Source organism: Lagopus muta, chromosome 14 (assembly GCF_023343835.1).
Source record: "Lagopus muta isolate bLagMut1 chromosome 14, bLagMut1 primary, whole genome shotgun sequence".
Lineage (NCBI taxonomy): Eukaryota > Metazoa > Chordata > Aves > Galliformes > Phasianidae > Lagopus > Lagopus muta.
This window is the reverse complement of record NC_064446.1, coordinates 4,401,724-4,425,216: the sequence shown is the minus strand read 5'-3', so window position 1 is coordinate 4,425,216 and position 23,493 is coordinate 4,401,724. Positions and strand designations below refer to the sequence as shown.

At 43.6% G+C, this 23,493-nt stretch overlaps 1 protein-coding gene across 7 annotated transcripts in view; it reads right to left on the bottom strand.

Moving 5' to 3' along the window:
* Positions 1–427: 427 nt before the first annotated feature.
* Positions 428–23,493, bottom strand: part of SLIT3 (slit guidance ligand 3) — a 513,774-nt gene continuing 490,708 nt past the window's right edge. For all 7 annotated transcript variants that reach the window (XM_048960347.1, XM_048960350.1, XM_048960348.1 and 4 more), the window contains 6 exons: positions 23,168–23,408; positions 22,495–22,625; positions 9,704–9,858; positions 7,150–7,435; positions 4,890–5,098; positions 428–3,828 (listed from right to left, as the gene is read on the bottom strand). In XM_048960347.1, the coding sequence (XP_048816304.1) occupies positions 3,590–3,828; positions 4,890–5,098; positions 7,150–7,435; positions 9,704–9,858; positions 22,495–22,625; positions 23,168–23,408 (1,261 nt within the window). In that variant the 3' untranslated portion in view covers positions 428–3,589. The remainder of the gene's footprint in view (positions 3,829–4,889; positions 5,099–7,149; positions 7,436–9,703; positions 9,859–22,494; positions 22,626–23,167; positions 23,409–23,493) is intronic.

Genomic DNA, 23,493 nt, shown 5'->3' with positions numbered 1-23,493 from the left:
GAGATGTAGCAGCAAATTGGAATGTATCACAAGATCTTGTCATCCGCTGTTGGCTCAGTGGTTTCTGTTTCTTCAGTCAGACCTTCGTCGACCCTTGGTTCCCAATATTTCTTCTTTTATCCTGTTCTTAGTTAATGAGCGTGCCTTCGCTGCAGGCCTTTTAAAAACAATTTAAAAACCAGCATTTCATTGAAGAAAATGCTTAAAAACAATGTGGCTTAAATTCATCTGTGCGTGTAAGACTACTAAAAACATCCAAGGATGTTAGCACTTGCGACAGTGTTTGAGCTAACTGCAGCTACCCAGAGGAACTCGCCATCCCCCACCAGTTTCTCTGAGCTGCCTCACTGCTGCTGAACTCCCAGACTCCAGCAGATCCCTCAGCACCTCAAATGGAGAGTGAAATAATCTGCATCACAACATAAGGTATGTTACAATCTTCCATAACCCAACGATTTATTTAAACTTACATCACAATGAGAATCTATTAATAAAATACATCAGTTCACACCAGTCTGCATTGCCAGTTTTTAAGGGTTAGCATCTTTCTTCACTTTATATTAAAACTTTATAGAGGTAAAAACTACCGCACTGTACCCACAGTAGTTGAAATCACTGTAACATTAGGCAGGTTACAGAGGAGCTTTCAGAGTTAATTACACTTCAGTTAACCTCATGTTTTTTGGCACTGGATCTGACTGCTTTTTATTTTCTTCTTAACGTAAAATAGTTCTGTAGCAAGTCACAGAATCATTGACATAAAGCATCACTATCCAATGGCAAGTGCTACCGAAAAGCATACAAAAATTGCATCATTTGGTTACAAAATAGGTATTTCTTTATCCCAACACTTAGCATTGAGATGCCGTGATAGAAAAGGGCTGGGAACAGGGCCAGCTGAGCTGTTGCTGGTCCCTTTGTTGCAAAGCCTTGGTTAAACAAATCCCAGAGTGATCAATAACAAGGTATTGATGGCTTTTGCCTTGCCATGCAAGGTTATTCCTCTAAAGCACCCTCAAGCAGGTGTGAGGCCACAAGTACACGTTACCTTCTCTCTCATATGTGCTGCTGCTCATGGGACAAGGCGAACACATGCACGCTTAGTGTTCAAGAGGGGCAGCGTTTCTGCAGGCCTTGGCTGCTTCGTGGCTGCAACTTGTGGAGCACACAGCAGCCTTGTAACCACAGCCCGGCTGTATGCTTCTGCATGGCATAACAGCAACTGCTTCTTCAGAAATTAACATGCATTAAGCAGGAATGCAACATTAATGGTAGTGGTGTGCAGGCACATCTTTGTGCAGCCGTCTGCGGTTATCTGCATGAAGTTTTAAACTTGCAGATTGAAGGTTTGGCTGATTTCTGTTGTACTCCACAAACCCCAGCTGCTTTGAGATTCCAACACAATTCTCAAAATAGAAAGGAGTCCAGGGTATTTGCAAGCAGGGTTAGTTTTCCCATACCTCTTGAACTGTACTGTTTCAATCAGATTTTGGCACATTAACTAGAGATTGTTTTGTATTTTAATGATTGCAGGCCCCTCATACTGGTACTTATTTTGAGAGAATGCTATTTTATTGATTATATCCCTTCTACTTGAGCTGCTCTGGTAGAGCAGAGAAATTGGGATGAACTGCTGCAGTTAAGGGAAGATTTCATTAGCAGAAGAGCGTTAAGCACGTTGCAGCTTTTTGGTTGGGTGATGGCTACAGGATCATTTTTCTTTAGCAAGAAATAAACATCTGTACTTTTCATGGCAGGATTCCATTTTGTGGATCTTTTCAAAGGCTCATTCAAACAAAAGCCCCACTTGCTTCATTCAGCTCCCCTACTGATCAGCTGCAGAAGCCCATGAGCTGAAATCTCTGTGGTGAGACCACTGAGTGTTCCCAAAAGGGGCTTTTGGCTGCTAGAACTCACCTCTGACTTTACCTCTCTTAGAGAAATTGAAGAAAGCACTGTAATACTTTGTTATGCCAGGGAAAGAAGGAAATTACACTGATAATGGAACAGTTACAGATACAGATGTTTGAAATTGATAGTAAGAGAAAATTCAAGGTATTTGTGGTACTCTTTGCACATACTTACTGACCCTGAAAGGTAGCCCTGCCAAAAACCCTCCAAAAATCAAACTTCCTCCCAAAGAGTCACTTTTTGTTCCACATTCACAGTGAGAATTTATCCCTGCATTGACTTTGCTTCCTATTCAGCATTTGCTCCGAATGCAGCTAAAGTTACTGGGAGCCCTTTGGGAGAAACAAGTGCAGGATATATAAAATAGTGCAGATGGAAAAGCTTTGGCTGGATTGGTCAGTCTGCACCAAATGTGAAAATGGAATGTGATGTAGCTATCAATGTCTCTCCCTATGCAGAGGAGAGAGTGCTGCTAAGATCAACAAACATTGGCTGAATAAGCTCACAAGGAACGCATAGTGCAACTTCTGCTCATTCAAAAAGCTGTGGAAAGGCAGCCAGCTTCTTGGTACCAGTGCTGATGAACAGGCAGCTACGGACCAGCTTACATCCACATGGCTGAAGTGACAGTGAGAGTCAAAGCCATTATGCCACAGGTACATTCTGGCACCTGCACCACTTTCATGCTCGTTATGACCTTTGCATGATACAATGTCAAGGCATGACAAATTTAGTAGCAGTGCATTCCTTGTATTTCCTATATAAAAAAGGGCTCAAGGCTGGGAGCAAGAAGGCACAAATCTGGGAAATAACATAGCTGAGGAATTAACACAAAACTATTATGTCATTTATTAGACATTACTTAGCACTTATTTCACATCTTGCCCCCAAATTTCCCAAAGCAACATATATTTCCCCACTTTCTTTCCCTTTGTCCCCTTCTTTTGGATAAAGCTGCCTGTGCTCTATAGATACAGTTGCTGAAGAATATATTGTGAACACAGATAAATACAGCATACACAGCAAAAATGTATTATAGCATTACAATAGTCAGATAATGTAGTTAGCCTTAAGCTACGGCAGTGCTTACGTGCTACAGGGAACCAGTTCAAGAATATCAAGCAGAGCCACCGCACAGGACCAAAGCAGCATCGGCAGTGTTAGGCAGAGCAGGGGACCGAGGGGAGGCTGCTCAGGCCTGTGGGCAGGCAGGTCATCAGTGCGGGGATCCGCTTTGCTACCAGACCCAGCCCACAGCCTGGGAGATTTCTTCAGCCCGTATCAATTCCGCAGCAGGTCCTTGGAACACCTTTACATCTGTCTGTTGTGCATACATATTAAGTCCCCCCCACCCCACCCCAACATTTCTCCTGTTAGGCTATGTTTTCTTTATATAATTTTTTTAAATTTTAACTTTTTAATTTTTTTTTTCTTACAACTGTTAAAAAAAGTTTCATGGTAAAAATAACTCACTATATGATACATATACCCAAAGTGGTGTGATACTTTATATAATAAAAGATGAAAATAGTCACTTTCCATAATAAAAATAAGTTCTATTTTTTGTTTATTTTACAATATACTTAATAATTCTTTTCTTCTTCACTCTGAAAGTAAATAGGTCCCATTTTGATAGCACTTCTGAGTCGATTAAAGTGGCGAGAGGCTGGAGAATGGCTTATGAGCATTTTGAGCAGCCGCACTCCACGTGTCTCTCCAGTTCCTCTGTGAAGGTGGAGCCATCCACGCACTGGAAGAAGTATTTCCTCCTTTTGCTCCGCAGTGGGACGCAGCACTGCCCGCTGCTGCAGCTGCCACGGCATTCCATGCGGGGCACTTTGGAGGCGGTGACGCACGTCGTGTAGCCCTGCTGCTTACGGACCACTTCTCGAATGATCTCCCCTTGGCAGAGATTCTCTGGTAAGACAGCGGAGATGTCAAGGAAGCAATGTGGTAACCATTTTGCTAGATATTCCCCACACATCAGCGGACAGCCCTGTGCATGTAGTGATACTCAGGGCAAGCAGATGCCGTGAGCAGAACCGTAATCTTTTACTGCTTTGTACCTGCCACCAAAACAGAGCTTGTGTTACACAAATGTGCAATATCCGGCACAAGGCAGAGGCTGTGCAGGCCTGATGGCTTTGATCAGCAGTGCTGGAAGTGCTTTAATGAATGTTGGGTGTTGAATCCTGCAACACTCCTGCAAAATGCAAGTTAGTTTTACTATGTCTGCTTCACAGGATCAGAGGTCAGCCTGCTCTGCGTGACATTGGCCATCTAGGGTGCTCACTTTGTCACAGGCAGATCCACTTTAGTGAGACTGCATATGATCTGTATAATTTGGAAAGTCTGTAGTTCACAGAAAAGGGACAACAATAATACAAGCCAGCTCCTTCCTTCTGTACAGGAAGGACTGAAGGCAGAAGGGATGAAATTAGAAATCGCTAAGTTTCCAGTGTTTTCAGGTCAGGGCAGAAGAGGCACATCCCAGCACAAGCTGTGGGATGCTCCAGGAAACCTGCCCAGCTGCAGCAGCAGGAGTGAGCTGGGAATCTTCACTGCCACTTCAGACAGGACCTCCTGCCATCTAGGCCCTTGTTGTGCTCTCCACAAAAGCCCCTGGTATGCAGTGTAACACCTCCTTTCCCAGCACTGCTGACTGACTGATCACTGTTTATCCAAGGAAAGCCTCACAACAACGTCCACTTTAAACAACCTTACAGAATCTTGGAAGCAGCAAACCTTGAGGATTCAGGAGACAGGGAACAAAACCCTGCACTACAGATGTCCTCTTTCCATATGTTAGATTGTAGTGGTTCATTTCTCTGTTGCTCCATAGAGGGTGACTTACCTTTATCTTTCTTATTATTTGCCATTTACTCTCTAATACAAATTACATGGAAGAGAGGGGGAAAAGAAAGATGTAAAGCAGAAGCACAGCAGACCAACATCCTGGTCCCTGTGGCCAAGCATACCTTTGTCACAGTGGTCTCCGCTATAATTGGGATCGCATTCACAGTAGGGTTCCCCATGCTCAGAAATCTTACACTGCCCATGGTTGCATTTCAAAATCCTGCACGGGTTCGAGGAATTGTTCTTCTTCTCACAGTACATGCCTGTGTAGCCTTCCATGCACTTACAGGTGTAAGCAACATTGGCTGCCATGCACTTACCATGCAGACACCTGGAGAAAGAAAAGTACTCAGATGTTGAAGTTCCCCTTCCCAGGAATGTTTGTAAGTTTGGATTTTGCTGTTTCTGCATACTTAAAACCACGACAGTAATCTAAGAAACAGCAGATCGGCGTCAAACACATTGAAGAAACTATGAGTTTTCAGTGAATAGTAGATAATGTTCAGAGAATACACTTGGAATTTGTGATCCAAAGTGATCTCTTGGAAAAACATCAGGCTCTTCCATGAGCATGGACCAATACTTGGCACCCACGCGAGACAGCACCGCTGTGTGGAACAAAGTGCCAACAGTCAATGCCCCGGCTTCCCTAGCAGAACTACTCTACAAATAATATCAGGTGATAAAAAACATTATGAGAAATAAAGATTTCTGTGAAAAAGCCTAACACAGACTTAACCAGGCAGTTCTAGCTGAAGAGTTCCCCAGCTCATGTGATTTGCCTTAAGCTTTGGTATAACTGAGGGTTAGGGTTAGGGGTAGGGTGGTGATCCTTAGCAAGCTCTCTGGCACCATGCCTGCTTCTGGGAGGACAGATTCGGAACGGGCAGGGAAGAAAGCAACACGTCCAGTTCAGGGAAAACTGCTCAGGGTTCATAGCCTTTATTCTATCAGGTCTCACTGACATAAACCAGTGGCTCTTTTTTCTTACTTCTTCGTCCTTTAAAACTGTCTCCTGCTTATGTTGAACCCTTACACATTTAGTTTTTAATCTATGCAAATAGAAAACACAAATAGTAAAACAGTATCAGTCAAGACATGCAAAATAATAAAGGTGGTCACAGGCTGTGAAGCAGTATTTTCTGCCCCGCTAACTAAAGGTGTGCTTGGGTATCAGCTGTTATCAACTGCCTGTTCATTACGGTTGCATTTCCTCACTGAGGTTAATCTGTGAGTGTGGGAGCAGTGATCTGTCAGCCGGCCTGGACACAAAGGGCTTGTAACTCCAGAAGTGACTTAATGGTAAGGTGGGGCAGTAAGAGAGTATTAAAAATATGCACAGCTACTTTTCTTAGCAAGGTCTACATTCATTATTGTGTAACACTCTGTGGATCACATGAGAAAAAATCATCATGTAAACATCTGGAAGTCCCTCATTTTTCTCTGTCCAATCACAACAGCCTCATTTGGGTCACTTCAGTCTGTAATCTGTGAGATGCTTCTCAGTGCCTTCCAGGGTACTAGTTTGCAGAATTAGCAAGTTTAAAACAGTACCTCTGCAAGTCATATTTGGGCCCCCACTGACCAGAGTGATTATTTACTGTGTCAATTTACCTGTCAAAAGCATGTGGTTCTAAAAAGCCCCTTCCAAAGATAGTGCAACCAAAGCAGCTTCTAAAACCAGAGTACTTCCATCTGCTATGAAACAGCACTGAACCACGCAGTCTGCTGGTCTGCCTTGGGCTGTTTCCTTGTGTACTTGCCATAAGTAAGCTATTCATCCAGTGTTTCTGATGGAGATGTGGTTATTATTGAGCCTTTGAAATGTGAGTGCTTTATAGTCATACTGCCTTTGCATGCAACACCGTGCTACTCTTCAAACTTGCACTTTAAAGGGGTGTTTCAGAATGTAGTATTTCATTCAGCTATTTAGGAAATTCAAAACTGTTCACAACAGACTGCATAATGGTTTTCAGGGAGTTAACTGGAATTCCCTGTCCAGAGCTGCTGCATATCACTACAATGCAAACCTCTCTCTTGTGGCTGGCTCTGCTCTGGATACATGTGTGCACTCACTGCCTCAGAGGCAATGTGCAGCCATTAACAGATGTTTTCATACTTTAATGTGTAAATATAGCTGAAAGTAAAGCCTGCTGTATAAACAATTAGCTCCTCTAGGAGAACGAGGTCATTTGGAGAGTGACCAGCATCAAAACGAGACATGAAAATTGAACAGTCCACGGACGCCGACTTGCACTATCAATAATTTATGTGGGAACCCAGCACCTCCAAAAATGGTCACATGTGCTTTTACAAGATGAAACGAAAATATGCAATAGCTTTAAAGCTTTTGCCCTCCCATCAGCATTCATTCACGCTTACTTGTGGTTAAGACATGGGTCTCCAATTTCCTGGTCACACAGGGGGCCTGTCCAGCCTGGGTGACATTCACAAACCACACTTGTTTTTTCCAGGGATCGGCAAATGCCGTGCTTGCAGATGTTACAGGATTTACAGCCAGGAAGGACTCCTATTGACTGCTGTGGTAAATCCTTGAAATCCTGTAGCTCGTTATTGATGCGAACATCGTGAATACATCCATGAAAGCCACTTGGTGCCTTATCTGCACCCTGGCGCAGTGAAGATAATCCAGTAGAGGTCGGGATCCCTTCAGATAAAAAAAGAAAAAGGGAAAGCTTGCTCACAGTTACAATGATAGTATATAAATTATAATAGCTAACATTTCTTTTGCCTCAGCACCTTGTAACCTTTAAAGAAGTGATGTGCATGGCACCTTTGTAAGGCAGCGCAACTGTATTGTCCTCATTCTGGAAATGCAAAGGAACAAAAATACAATCACTTGTTCAGCTTACGTAGGAAATATATTATTAAAAAAGGGGGGAAAAGAAGCTCAGATCTTTGGTGGATGGTCATGTATTTTGTCCTTAGATAATGCTCCTTCTGCCTACAGTTCAATAGCAATTCTCCTTCTGAAAGGTGAGAATGTTTTTGCTTGTCAGCCAGTAGCTACGACTCTGGGATACAAGATAGTTATCATGATTCAACCATCAAGTTAAGGAGTGCAACCCATAGAAACTAGCTCAGAAGAAATCTAGAGTCAGAGAACAGCATATCAGGAGGCCAGCCAAACCTTCGGGGTGAGTGCCCTTCATGTCGTTCAAGCCCTTGGAAGAGTTCCCAAGCTCAGAGAGCCAACAGCTTTTTTGGACATCGTGTTATGCCCTCCTCACTAGCATCTGCCTCAGTTGTACTTGCACAGGCAAGTGCTTCCATTTTCAACTGTATAAGGTCTCTGGATTTTGCTATTGGTAACTCCACTGTTAAAGTCGAAAACAGATCAACATCTTTGTTTAATAATGATTTAGGAGGAAGGTTGCTAGACCAAGTGGAGAGATGTGCAAGATTCTGGGTACCTGAAGCCTCAGGTCTGTCTTAAAGGTTACAGTAAGAATTGTTCTGGGATTAATTTAATGACTTAATTAAACAGCCTGAAATGGAAGGGCAGTTGGCATTTATGGCAATGCTAGATATACGTAAGTGGCACATGAGTGAGGATTTAGAAAGACTCAAGAAGAAATGCACTGGGCAATACAAGTCTCTGCTGAGCTCCATGCATTCTGGTATCCAATAGAGTCCTTCACTTCCCTGTGTATAAATTGCAACAAGGTGGGAATCTCTTTAGCTGAATTTGAGAGAGAAATGATGATGGCCTCAACAGCAGATCATCTTTGATGCACAGTGCTCTTTAATAACCGGTGACATTCCTAACAGAAACCAATTACAAAAGTTCAGCTCTGTAAAAAGCAAGATCAGCCAGTTTTCTGATTTACAAAGGCAATATTCAGGGCTCTTTTAGAAAAGGGTTATTAAAAGGAATTGTTTATAAAAAGCTTAACCAGCACCAAATGGTCAAGTGGTTTCTACTATTGCCTTACATAATCAGAAAAAGCTTATAGAATAGATTTTTTAGTCTGTTTTTATTCTGCTGAGTTTTGTATTTAGAATAGGCTGTCAAAAAAAACAAAAAACAAAAAACAAAAAACAAAAACCAACAACTCTATGTCACAGAAAATGGGAGATTTCAACGTTTATTCCAGAATGGAATTGGTGGGGGTCTGGCACAAATAAATCCATCAGGCAGAGCACAGGCTTCATTGTCTCTAATGCCCCGACACTTCATCAGTGGGATACTCTGATTCTGAGCATCTGCTTTCCACTCTATGTGGCCCCAGAAATTACATCCTGAATATGAAAAAACTTTTTAACAGAAGTTTGATCAGTTCTAAAATCTTTCAAACATTGTTCTGGCATCAGTTTCCGATGAGAAAACTGTTAGCCAAGAAGTTTTTAGTCAGCTTGTGTGTTAATACTGTTTGGAGAATATAATCTTTTCTTCTCCCCCCAACTTTTAAACCTCTATACAATTCACAGCAGAAATACAGTTCACTTATAGTATGTATAAACCCACTGATGTTTGATTTGCTTTTCTGCAGTGACTCCCTGCAATACTTCCATCATATTCTTCACCATAAGATCTTACTGCCAGCAAGTTCTGAAAGCTTTAGAAATGACCAACTGGTCTCTCTAGTAATGGCCACTGACCAGAGACTGCTTGTGCCCTGCTTAGGTTAATTCCCTGGTCTGGCATGTGGGTTCGTGCAGACCATGCAGTGGGATGCTAATGAAATATGAAGAATGAAATTGAGAAGCAACCTCTGGCGGAGGAAAAGGACAAAACCTCTTGTTTTCCCCCAGCCAGAAAGTCCTTTCCACGGGATGGAATACAATTTGCTTCTGAGAGAGTTCAGTGAGTCTTCTGAGAATTATTATTATTTTTAACAAGCCTCTGTTCTGCTTTGCTTTTTTTTTACAAAAAGATTTTTAACATGTCAAGGTCCAGAGCAACTCACTGTACCTCCAATGTAGAGCGGTGTGTTGAGGCTGACAGAAGACTGTTTCTGGAGTTTTCCAAGACTTTTGGGAGTCCCCTTGTCCACCACCAGGTTCAGAGTTTGATTCAACATCACAAGTTCCACACTATGAAACTGCCCATCATTTACAGTTTCCACACTAAAAATAAAAGAGAGAATTAGATGGTGTTAACAGTGATCTGTGTACGCTTCTGTTACACCTTGCAAAGCACAGCCCCCATTCCAACTACCTTTATTGCCATTGTCCTCGACAGTTCTTCCACCACGAGCCACTGAGGTACAAATTCTAAACTTTGCTGATGTGAGAAGGCAGAGTATCTATATCTGTGTAACACTGGAGAGGAATGCTGCATCTGAGGGTTGTGTCCACCCATGAAATTGATTAAAAACTTGTGCTTACACATGTTCCACTTGTAGTGTACCCATTAACCCTCCTTACCGTCCCACAAAGCCAAGACAGTAACTATTGCAACTGTAATTCTCAGGACATAATAGCAGAAGTGTAGCCCCATGGTACACTGGCTTTGGTGGCAAAGCTAATGAAAAGTTCCCATTTTCTAGTCATAGCTTGCTGCCCCTCTGTCACGCTGCTTGGTGCTCCGCTGCAAGACCAGTTATTCTTCTGTGTTAGTTTAAACTCAAATTACTTTGCAGATACAGCAAGGGACTGCAGTTCAGGGCAAGAGACAGCAGGGGCTTCAGAAACCATGATTTCCTTACAGAGCCAAACTATCCTTCAACTGAAATAAACTGCCCTCACACACTGTGGTGCCAACCCTCCCTAAGCCTGGCCTGTGAGACCCTTGCCTGAATGCCTCCTAAGTGGGACTCAGACATCCAACACTGCTTTGCTGACAATCCAGATTTGAGTTTGCTCCATAAGTGGGATATACCATATTAAAATAAAAACAGTAAGTTCAAAGAACGGGTTTTGCTCATTCCAATGGCCTATATGCTCAGCGTCCTCCCTCAGCGTTTTAAGTTCACAGGTCAGATTCCTTTCAGGTATTCTGCAAACCTGCAGTGCAGATGTGCAGGTCTCAGAGCTCCTTTGCCATATTTTCTTTACCATCAGTGAAGTGGAACAGAACACTCAGGAGTGACCCACCTCTAAAGAGGAATCACCTTGTAGATCTATCTGCCTCCCAACCTATTGACATGCTGCTGTCCATCCTTAGGGTCCTGTGCTGTATACAGATGTAAGGAAGCAGTGACATGGGTAGAGGTAAGTGCCAAGGACATACATGGGATGTACTGCCACAGGCTGCGTACCCTGCAGAACACACCTCCAGCCCTCTAGCACTGCTCTATGGACTGACACCAGTTGGTCTGAGCTTGCTATTCCTGAATTCTGCTAAGAATGTGGCAAATATCTGCCATGTTACAAGGAACAGCTGTGTAATAACTCCCTGCACGCCTCACTGCTGTGTCGCAATACTTAATTCATGTGTATGAAGCACTGGGACTTTCAGTGCAGCTGAAAGGTGCTGGATACATGGCAGCACAATAACAACTGTTACTTTATGCAGCAGTGCCAATGAGAAGCAGAACAGCCCAAAGCTGGGCTGTGACAGTCGAGCTCCAGACGTATGGATGGCTGCAGGACAGCATGTTCCAGCTGGGATGGATGGCTGCAGGACGGACCGTGTCCTGGCAGGATGGGTGTGTGGGGCCATCACACAGAGCCGTGCCGCTATCTGAGCAGGGCCACGCTGTGGCCATTTGTCAGAGGACAGTGCTATCACATCTGGCAGCGCTGCCTGTTCCCCGGGCCAGGATTTCACAGGCATTTATCAACCACTCCTCCACAGCGAGTGCTTCCCCCAGATTGTGCAGAGAGCCCCGACAAGAGGCCAACAAACGGCTGTGTGTCCTGGCAGCAGCAGCGGCTGCCTATGTGGAGCTGTGCCTCTCAGCACGTGCAGGCAGCAAGCTCGCTGGGACGGAGCTTGTCCCCACCTCTGGGTACACGTGGGCACACATGGCTGAGTGCTGCTCGATTCTGACTTCAGCTCAGAGCCCCGCTTAGTCGTCTGGGACCGCCGGAGACAGTGGCTTGGCTGCACATGAAGGGCGGAAAGCCACAGGCGCAGAGCAGAGCCCCACACGCTGCTCGCAGCACAAACTCGCAGCGCTCGGCTCTTTTACCGGAGGCTTCTGCCCGTCCCAGCTCTCTGCAAGGCTCTCCTTCAAATCTTGACCGAATATCATCGGGGCTCGGGTGGCCGTGCAGCGCTCATCCTTCAGCAACGGCCCGCGGTGTGGAAGCGCTGCCTCGGGGTCGGGGATCGCAGCCAACGCGGCCTCGCAAGGGCGCCACGAGGGGGCGCCGCAGCCCCGCGGAACGCGCGCGGCCTCGCGCTGCCCGGTGACGGCTCGGGCCCGGCGGCCTCGCGGCGCCGCTCGGAGCGTTTGTCGCTGTTTACCTTCCAGAACTGCACTGTTACTTTCTCTAAGGGTCCCAGAGCCAGTGGGAAAGAGCACACAGGAGAAAATCAGATTTTAAATGACCCCCGGATACGGCTTTTAGTTTGTGCTGTCTGGGTGGCTGCGCCCAGTGGGAGCTCAGGGCTGCAGCTCCCCACTTGCAGGGCTCGCTAAGAGCCATCAGCACCTCACAGTGCGGTGACCCCAGCAAGATGGGCTGCATGCACTGAACCGGATGGCACACACAGACAGGGCCATGGCCTCCACCAGGGCTCAGACTTCAGAACACGAGGAAGCGAAGGGAAAAAGCTGTATTAAATAGAAATACTCAGGGAATGTATATAAGACCCGATTCTTACTCTCATCTTTTATATATTTCTCTTCTTTCTCTCCTGTTTGCTTTCTCCTCTCCTCCAGCCCCCAAGCACGCACAGATGTTATAAACACGACTCCCCCTGCTCTAATACACAAGAGGTTTACAACCGAGCCACTGTAAATATGCCTGTGAACAGAAATGCATTAAAGGATTAAAGCGTTCAACTTGTAAAGCTTGGGCTTTGGGGTTCATTCTTTTCTCTGACATGTAATGTACCTTTAGTGCACGCAGCAGAAGCAGCAGGGCAGAGAAGTCAAAACAAAAATAGCTCTAAGTATCACAGCAAACTATGTCACCAAGGAAATGCGTAACCATCAATTATGCAAATGAGAACATCAATTCATTAGCTACAGTCTCCAGATTTTCTTGACCTCAGTCTTAATGGGGACATGCCTCATCTGAAGCACAGAACAAAGCAAACAAGAAAATGGTAAGTGACTGGGGAGAGAAGGCCACAGGAAACACTGAACTTGGGCAGTCTTTGAAAAATCCAAAGTAGAAGGGAATAGCCAGAAATATCTGTCCAAAAGAGCTCAATGAGCACTCAGCACGTGGGGAGAACAGGCACTAAAATCAGGAAACAGGTAGAGCTGCAGGGAAATACATGGAGACACAATTTGGGAGCTGTGAAACTCCCGTGCTGGGATGACTTCACATGCCAGTGGTGATAGGCTTTCACCTTTCCAAGCTACCGCTACCTCCTGCCCTTGGTTCCTGTTATAATCAGTCCCCAGCTTAAAACAGATTTAAACTCCATGGCAACAATGGCAAAACCATAATTGAGTAGTGCTTGTGCTACTTTTACAATAACACATCCCTTCAAGCACTATCATCTCCGGAAGCCAAATAAAAACCACATGTTGAGAAGAAAGCACGAAAAATGCTAATGAAACACAAGACCGGGGAAATAAGAGGTGAAAAATATGTATTAAAGCACTCAAGCTCACTTCCAGCTTAAAATACACTCCCTTTTGTTATGTTCAACCTACATGATTCGGGTGTCAGGTCTCCTAAACTGAGAGCACTCAATGGTTAAGATTTTTCCTTGCTACCTCCATGCTCATGTGCTTGGCTTTATACCTTTTCTCTTACTTCTAACCCTGCAGACCACCCAAAAAAGCCATCTTTCTCCTCCTGGTGTTTACAGCCCTTAAACACTGGCAGCTGATTACCATATCTCCCTTAATGATCATTTGGCCAGGCTATGCATATCTAATTTCCAGTCATAATTCCACTCCTGCAGCACCCCTGCCAGCAGTGAAAGCTATTGTATTACAGACCTTCTAAGGGAAAGGCAAGGACCTTTTTTATACTCCTGCAACATGCAATTAACGCAATCCTGACCCCTTTTTGTAGACTATTCATTAAAGGGGCAGATTCATGGCCAGTGTAAGCACTCCCTGTTTGCAGTAAATTCTCACCATGTTCCTGACGTGGGCAGAGGGGCTGAATCCTGCACCAGTCTCCTGCAGGATCACAATGTCGCTGCAGAGCTGAATGCCTCATTCTGCCAGCTGAGAGTTAATTAAACGTAAGCGTTAAGAGCAATAGAAATAGCTTGAATGAACTCTGCAAGTCTGAGGCCCCCCTGACTGGGGGTCACAGTGCTAATGCCTTCCCATCCGGCTCCACCACAACAGTTTGTGCATGATGGCACACAGTGCACTGCAGTGCAACGAGCTACTGTTTCTCTGTTCTGTTAACATGCCTCATGTAAAATAACAAGCCCAGTAAGCACAGAGTGTAAAAATGATTACATATAGGTTTTGCAATGCCACTGGGACTCATTAAATCATTTACCCTTAAAAAAGAGCAACAGGGCCAGTCCCAGCACCCAGCACCATCTCCTTTGGCAAGAGCCACCCCCCACATGTGGCTGTGGCAGCCCTGCCTGCTGCCTGGACCTGGACCTTGGCACCAAACAGGTGCTGGTGCTTCTCCGGAGTGCCAGGGCCACAGGCTACTGACAGCAGCTCTGACATTCTACTGGTTATCACGGGTCTGTTTCCAATGAGGAAACCCATCAAACATCTTCACAAAGTCATTTTGTCTGACAGGACACTTTACACCATCTATCCTCTTTTCAGCTCTGGAAAATATCAAAGTATCTGCCATTTAGCAATCAAGGTCCAGGGCCACTACAGAATACAAGTAAAAGTGTTTCCAATTTGAATGACTGAGAATCAGTTTTTAAATCTGAAATCCAAGGCTAAGCCCTATGAAAAAAACTGGCTATTCAGAAACCTGACAACAGTCAGGAAATGAAATTGTCTCCATCCCATCTATGGCATCATACCTACAGCTGTGCACATCTTCCACTACAATAAACAAAATCCATTGCTATCTGACACCTAGAATGGCAGCTGCTTTGCTTTCCTTTTCTAGCAGCACTGGCGCATGCTGGCAAAGCTGGGCCCCACATTTCTATACTGGGAAGAAGCACTGAAATAATTGTGCACAGAACTGTGCTGCACCTCCGTGACCATCCTTAGTGCCAGTTCTGCATGCACGTCTTCCAGCAGAGACAGTGTATTGAATCCAGAGCCTGGTGCTTGGAATAACCAGCATACACAGCTATCACACATGGCACACACATACACTTTGTGTTACTCATCATGTTTACACAAAATTTATGGGCAGAATGAAACAAACTTGTTATATTAGCTTGCTACATTTTTTGCTGTGAGGCAAAACCCTCACAATTCAAGACAGAAGCAGCCACTAGTGGATATGCAGATTCTGAAGTTTCTTTGAGTACGACTTGGTTTGTTCCAGCATCGTCCGCTATGAGGATACTGCAACTTTCCTCTGAAGTAATCAGTATTAATCAATGCTGGCAATACACCAGACTGACGGAGAAAATGCCTTCCTGCTCTGCACTGTGCTGGAGTGTCCTCACCTCGAGCAGGACTGAGTGCCACAACACAAGGATGTAAAGCTATCAGAGAGAGGCCCAAGGAGGGCTGCGAAGATGCTGAAGGGTCAGGGAGCGGAGGGCAGTGCTGAGCTCTGCTCTGTGTGACAGCAACAGGGCCCAGGGAACGGCTGGGGCTGTCAGGGGAGGGCAGTGGGCACGGCCCCAAGCTGCTGCAGCTCAGGAACACTGGGACTGCACTCTCCAACATCAGGTTTGGCAGTCCTGTGTGCAGTCAGCTGCTGCACTTGATGGGCAATGTTGGTCCCTTCCAGCTCAGCATATTCTGTAAATACCTTTGCATGCTTTTCTCCAAGCTACTTGCTGGAAACAGAGCAGGTTCCCAACATGGAGAAACCACGGTGAGTGCTCAGGTGGACCAACACCATCACTGGTTTACAGGAGCTCAGGAGTTGCCAAGAGCATCATTAGGGTTTCACTGATGCTCTCTCTAGATGAATCATGTTACAGACATGCCACTGACTGAATCAAGTCATCACAGAGAGTGCAAGAAGTAGTTCTCATTTCATAATTACTTTTAGTTTGGCTGGGTAGTTTTAAGGGTTGAACTGAACTGACTGAAGTCAGGCCAGCTATTTACTTTAACAAATGCAGAAAACCTTTATTTATAATGTGGGTTTCCACATTTGCAGCAGCAAATTTTCTTTTGGTGATAAACTATGCTATTGATTTTAGTCAGTCAAGTCACTTTAGAAAACAATTTTGGGCATCACTATTCATCTTCACATAAAGCCAGGAGTGCTCCAGTACAAAAACCTACAAGTACTTCCAAGGTGCTGAGCTCCTTGTAGAGCTTCCAGGAGCAAACTCCTCCCTCCTTGATGCTCTTAAAAATACTTAGGAAGAGTGATCAGTGAGCTCAGCTGCTGAGTGAAATGTCAGAACTATGAGGGATTTGCTTCCCATTTTTGGGCCTAATCCTCTGAAGTGTCCATGACAGGAAGGAGCACTGAGGAGCTGCATGAGGGCAGTGTGCTGCAGAGTTAACTCTAACAAGAGGCTGTTTTAACATGTTGATTCCTTTCAGACTTCTCCCACTTTTTGTTTAGTTCTGAACCACCCTTATCCCGTCACCTCTCATCTCTTCCTGGGATTAATTCCGACATCTTGCTGACTTTGTTATATTTTTATTATTATATGCTGAAAGAAATCAGCATTATAATGGCAAACTCACATATTCATGTGTGCACTGCGGTCCTGTTTTGCACAGCCCATTCTAAAAGGCTGCTGAGCAAAAAAAAACCCCAACAACATATCCACCTTTCACTTCCAATAGCTGCAATACAGGTTAATTTAAATAACAACTTCAAATGGCACGAAACCCTCAGTGGCATAAGAGCGCCTACTGTGTTTCTTGCCTTCACAAATGGGCTTAATTTTGCCAAAGTTCAACATGGAGTGCTGAAGGGAAGACACGAACAAGCATGCCACTGCTTTAGCCACAGTTCTGGCAGTGCAGCAGTGCTGGTGCTGTGAAAACATCCCACACCAAACCCACCTTATGTGTATGGTTTAGAAATTAAACTGTGGGTCTGCAGCACAGTGTGCCTGGGTACTACAGTCATGGAATCATCAGGGTTGGAAAAGACCTACAAGGTCATCCAGTCCAACTGTCCCATGGTATTAGGATGAAGAGAAGGAGGCAGACAGGAGGAGAGAGAGAAATCCTATCATTCTTTCAAGAGATAGCTGAGATTTTAGAAAGAAAAAAAATTAATTCAGTTCAGTAAGATTTGCCTGCTAAGCCACCAGGCAGCCTGGAGGAGAAAACTTTCCTCTTTTTAAGCTTCATTTCAGCAGAAGAAAGTTTCTGAATTTCATGAAAGCAAATATTTGATTCTGAACCAAATGATGAAAGTTGGATGATATTTAAAGATCTTGGCCTTACATTTCCTTTGTCCTGCTACAAAAAAAAAACACGGAAAACTATAGAAATGCACTAAGAAAAACACTTGTCTTTTTTGTCCTGCTCAGATACACCAGAATCCTTTATAAAGGCAAAAAAGAATTCATCTGTCCTTCGCCTTGGCTCATGCAAAATGTATATTACATTCAAATTTTACAGCGTTTGCTGTGCAGGTCTGAGGTTAATGCTGGTCTCGTTCGTTATATTTGATGAAAATTCCCTAAGGAGCACATGAGAAAAATAAGGTGTGTGATAGAAAGAACAAAATGAATTGCAAATGTCTGTAATTATTAAGAGCTCAGTAATGCTTCATAGAGATCTCTGAAAAACAGACTATTTAGAGACCATCCAGAAATACCAAAAAGCAATCCCATGAGGGACAGGCATAGCACATAGATTGTGAAGGTATTAGGAGGAAAAGGACCATCATACAGTGAGCTCTGCAGAGAGTTTTGGTTAAAAAAAAAAGGGTTTGACAAACTCTAATAATGATTCAAAGAAGAATTAATGCTTTCACTCCTCCAGCACATTCCTCCCCAGAAAGCAGTGTATTAATGCCATAGCCTCCAAGGCTTCTTTTCAGATAAGTGACTGCAGCTAAGGAGAGGTGATTACAGAAAAATCCCATCTCCCCCTTCTTTGGTCGATGTGGAAGCTCTTCCATCACTGAGGTAATTGTTCAACCTCAGCACCAGCAGAGCGGAGGAGAAGCCTATGAAATCTGAATACGGGGCCAAAATCATTGAGTCAGAATCCCAATTCGGTTCTTTGGGGTGGTGTGGTCATGGACCTGCCACAGGGCAGCGAGCTGCTGCCTGCAGAGGCTGATGTGGAAAAGGATGGGCAGGTGGCAGACACTGGGCTAGGAAGCTCAGCCACAGCCTGGTGGAGACAGAATCTCGTCCCCTGGGGACACACAGCCCATTTCTGAAACACTTCCTTTCTTCTGCTCATTTCTGTACTTTCTGTGCACGAAGAAACAGATTTAATTTGTCATCCCACAGTCATCATGTATGATACAGTAAACTCCCCTGACTTCAGACTTTGTGCTCTAACCACAAGAACATCCATCTATGCTATGTAGGAATTAGCCAGACCATGAGAACAGCATGATACAATCTGTTAGAAATATTTCTAGTGATACAGAATTTTTGAAAACAGACTGTAAGGATACTTTTATAGAGAAATGTGATGTAATTTGGGCGTAGGCTCTGCAGAAAGACAAACACAATTAATTCTGGTGTTTTCCTGATTGCTTCCTTTTTTACTGCTGTCAGGAAGCCTGCATGAAAACATGATTTTACACCAAAGATATTTGCATCTCTCCCTTTAGCAGTTACAACAGTCTGTATGCAACATAGCAATCTGGGAACTCTGCAGGGATTTGGTAGTTTCTGTCAAATTTCTATTTCCCATTTCTATTAGGAAGGATCAATTTAGCATTCAAATCAATGTGATAGTGTGATAGCATAAAACCTAAAGTGGAAAGAAACAGTGCAGGCAAGGTTTTATTTTTGGTTCAAGGAACAGTTGTAGCAAAAGAGACTGAAAAAGAAAGCTGATAGACACTAATATCAATGACTGAAAACTAAAAGTACAAAATTGCATGGTTTTTGTTAATTCATTATATATAAAGTGAGTGATTAAGCAGAATAAAATAAATAAGAAGTAGAAATCCTACTTTAAAAATGGATCTTCTATAACGTGTTTGCTACAAGCTTTAGGAAGCCTTTATTACACAGCCTGCAAGTGAGGAATTCCTGTAACAAAGCAGTCAGGTTTCCTTTTAAAAGGGCACTTTCAATCACTGCATAGTCATGCATGAACTTGTATTTCTTTCTGACTTGATAAATGAGAATGTATTTTTAGGTAAACCTTCCCATTGGACATTTACTGACCTTTATTCTGACTGGAATGAAAGAATGACTGCTGCTGATAGGATGCACAGGGATGGCACAGAGTTGTGCCAGGAGACGTTCAGACTGGATATAATGAATCTTCTTACACAAACGTGGTTCAACACTGGAGCAGGCTTCCTTGTGAAGCAGTTGATCTCCCACGCCTGTCAGTGTTCAAGAAGCCTTGGACAGCTCTCACTAAGGTGCTGTAACATTTGGTTAGCCCTCAAGAGGTCAGGCACTTGGAGTAGAGGGAATGTGAAGGTCTCTTTCAACTTTTTGCCATACTGCTGCGCTAGAAGTCCAATGTCAACTGTAACCTTTCCATTCAAGCGTAACATGAATAATATATGTAAAGTAAATCTCAACATGGAGCAAATTAACCTTGGGCTTTTCCAGATTAACTTCGTCCTGTACTTCTACTTAAATCTGCTCAAAAGAGCAACTAAGACACAGGAACCAGCCTGCTCCAAAAGCCAGAGGGAGCCTGTCCTCACCAAGCAGGTAACATCAATTGCTTCTTGGCATGCCATATACCATTGTGCCACATCCCTGTCCTCAAACATTTTCTCAGAATAATTTGGAAAGGGAGGCCAACTGCAGAATATATTACAGCAGGTTAAGTTCAGAGCACACCGTGCTGAACTGCACCATGGCTATGTCCTACTGTGCCCGTCACCCTTCCAGCACACCTCACCAAGTCCTACTGAAAACTGCCACTGCACATGCCATTCTTGCTGCTAGCTTCTAAACCCATCTGGTAGCAGGTTTTAATCTCATCCCTACATGATATCATGTGAATTAGCCAAGTACTTTGCTAATTTTACCATTCTTAAGTACTATTAATAAATCTCATAGTAGAAACCCTGATGTAGAATTACAGATAATGTGGCTTGCCAGTGTCTTCCCATATCCCATCACAGGAGTACCTGAACTAATCAGTAAAACAGCTCAGTTACAGCACTGGTCCAGGTCAGTAAGAGATTTCCTGCAGCTGTTAATTGGCACAGTTCCCACCAGGCAGTATTTTAACTCTTCTGGCACGTGCTTCTGAGGCAAGCAACAGCCTTGTTGCACTGTTTATCTCTTCTGGTGAGTGGACCCCTTTGGAGAACAGCAGCTTTTGATATTGCCTGAGAAAATGAATCTAATCTTCGTCTTTCAGCAAACTTCAAAGACAATCAGTCCACTTTTGCTGAGGATGAGATTTAGATATGGCATCTAAACAAGAGAGCCAGGTGCAGGTAATAGAGAAGGCAAACAGTTTTACCAGTGGCGAGACTGAGATGTAAAAGTTTCTGATTCACCTAGTAATCTTATTTTTAATGAACAAAAGAAAAAAAAAAGAGTAAATGTGAAAGTTGCCGAGAAGAGTTGCTCGGTTCCAAAGGTTTAGATGAACTGCACCAGACAATCAGATATTAATTTCAGTTCACTGCAATTGAACGTACAGATAAACTCATGAAAGCCACTACCAGATATAGCCTCTAAAACATCCAGAAGGAATTAGTGAAACTCAATTTAGAAATGATGGCTAATGCCATCATTGCCATAATGGAAATGACTGCCCATTGTCCAAGCTGCTAAAAGAAATATAGGACTTTCCATTCTGGGGCCAAGCTGTAGTCAAACACAGCTTATGCCCTTAGTAAAAGTCAAACAGGATATACAGGGAGGTCAAACCAGATCCATTCATATCTTCTACCCTTAAGTCCCAAGGGAGAAGCAGCTTTCCTCCTGCTTCCTCAGTCCTTAAGGAAAACAAGTCTCTTAATCTATTTAGAGGCCCTTCTTGACATTCTTTGGTTGTAGTTTTTCTCAGTCGACCTAATCTTTTCCCATCAAGCTCCATGCTAATCCCATTTTGCTCCACTCCTTCAACTAATAAAAGATTAGAGTGACATTTCAGAAAGGGCATCGTATTAAGCAGCTACTTTCCCATCTCAACAGATCACACAGTACAAAATGCAGCGAACAGGCCATTAATCTTATGTTAATGAGGTGTCAGTCTGAATGGAGACCTCCTCCTTGATCAATAAGAAGGGCACAGTAATAATGAGGACACTGCCACTTGCCATCTCTGGGAGCTTCACCACAAGGCAGCAGATCTGTAAGGCGTTGTTGATGGTGGCAACAGCTCTTGTCACCTCAACATTCTGCCCGTGACAACAGAAAGCAAGCATCCATGCTGGTCTGTCACCTCATGTGCTGCCCACACACAATAAGCTTTTCTGTGTTCTAATTAGTGGTGTAAAACTGTTTAACAACTTTGGCTTTGCTCTAACATGAAATCAATTAGGATTAGCAGCCACACACAGGGAGATTTCTCATACCTGTCCAGCCAGTCAAAGTCACTAAGAAACCACTTTCTTCATTCCTACAGTGGACAAGCCATTGTTCTTTCTGATGACATTCCTGCACTGGGATTATCCAACTTGTTATTATAAAGAATTGTCTTGTTTTCTTAAATATATCACTGCTCTCCTTAAAGAAAACTGCACAGCTACCATGTTGAGTGGACTGAAGCTTTATCGAGGGCTGAGAAAACTTTTCAGTAGAAGAACAGGGTAAATCACAGTCAGTCTTAATGCCATCCATACACTCACTTTAACAGAATGGTCTTCTCTAGAGAGAGAGGCAGGATAAGAAATCCACCTCTTCTGCATGCACACTGCAAAGGAATTGGAGTGAACCTAAATGGCCTCTGAGAGGGAAATGCTCTATAATCTAGCTATGTAACTTGTGTTCTCTCATGGTTTGCATTGTTACTACTGATACAGTTAAGAGATCTACTAAAAACATTTCCTTGTAGAGGAATTCAGCTCTTCTCCTCCTCTTTTGAAATGCTCTCATCCTGCCCTTGCATAGTTACTGTTCTGTCCCAGTACGGAAAGCCAATGCTCAATATCAATGTCAGAGAAAGAGACTACTTGCAACTGTTTCAAGGAAAACATTCATCAGATACTAAATCCATACAGTAAATGAGAAATCACAGCAATTTTCTGCATTTGCCATCGGACATGATACCATCGGCATTACCTACAAATGACCATTTTTAACCATGCAGCCTCCAACTAAGGCTTTATTCTGATTTTCATGTCTATTTGCATACAGTAAAGAGATGCAGTGATGTAAAATAAAGGATTCTTCTTTCATGCTTGCTTTTTAGAAAAATCCTGCCTTTCCATCTTTTCTTCAGAAATAAATTGTCTTGGAAAAGCTTAGATTCTTACCTGTATACTGTGGTAGGTGGAGAATTTAGTGTGTCATAGATGAGTCTCACATGTCCTTGGTACAACTCCAGAGCCAAAGGATCATTGTCTCCTTTGTATAACAAGATGCCATTGTCCTTGTCTGTTGCTACCTGCATAACATTAATAACCAGGTGAGGTTTCTTGAGAAGGATTAAAATGGAAACAATAAACCTATATTAAAAATTGCAACTAAATAATATATGCAATTCAAATGTGATTTAATAGAGCATATATATGAGGAACAATGAAAGCAAGAACCATGAAACACAGAAAAGGACTTGGTGACATGTTCATACACAAACATGTTGGAAGGCTCCCCTGTCTCAAATGAGCAAGAGTTTTCCAGTGAAAGCTGCAATATATGTGAACCCTGCTGATGGACTGTAGCTGTATTTTTGGTGGCACCCGAATAAATGTATTTCCCAATAAACTGGTATTTTAGAAAATCACCTTCAATTGCAATGAATTTCAGCAAGATCACATTCTATCTATGAATATGAAGAAGGTCAGCTCAAGTTATTAGAAAGTCCTGCTGCATTCAAATGGGAGATTTTGAGTCAGGAGGGAACAGAGCAGCCTTCAGCTGTTGCGCTTTGTAGATGTAGATATGCTATTTCTCAGAAACCAGCAACAGATACTCTGCATGACATACCTGGAGGGAAATGTTTGCCTGGGGGCGAATTTTGGCTGATGGCAATTCCACATAGGAATCCTTTCCAACAAAGTTCACCGTGATGAGCTTCTCACACTTCTGCCCAGCAAAGCCAGCAAGACAGTGGCAGACGGGCTCCTGGTGCGCGACGATGCACTGGGCGCCATTCTGGCACTCGTAGTTATCACATGGGCTTGTCTGGAGCAGAACCATCGGCGGAGGAGTTTCACAGAAAAGTCCACTGTAGAAAGTTAAGTGAAGGAAAAGCAGCCTCGTTTATCCCCAATTTTTGTATGGAAGAAAACGTTTTCAGATGCTGACGCTAC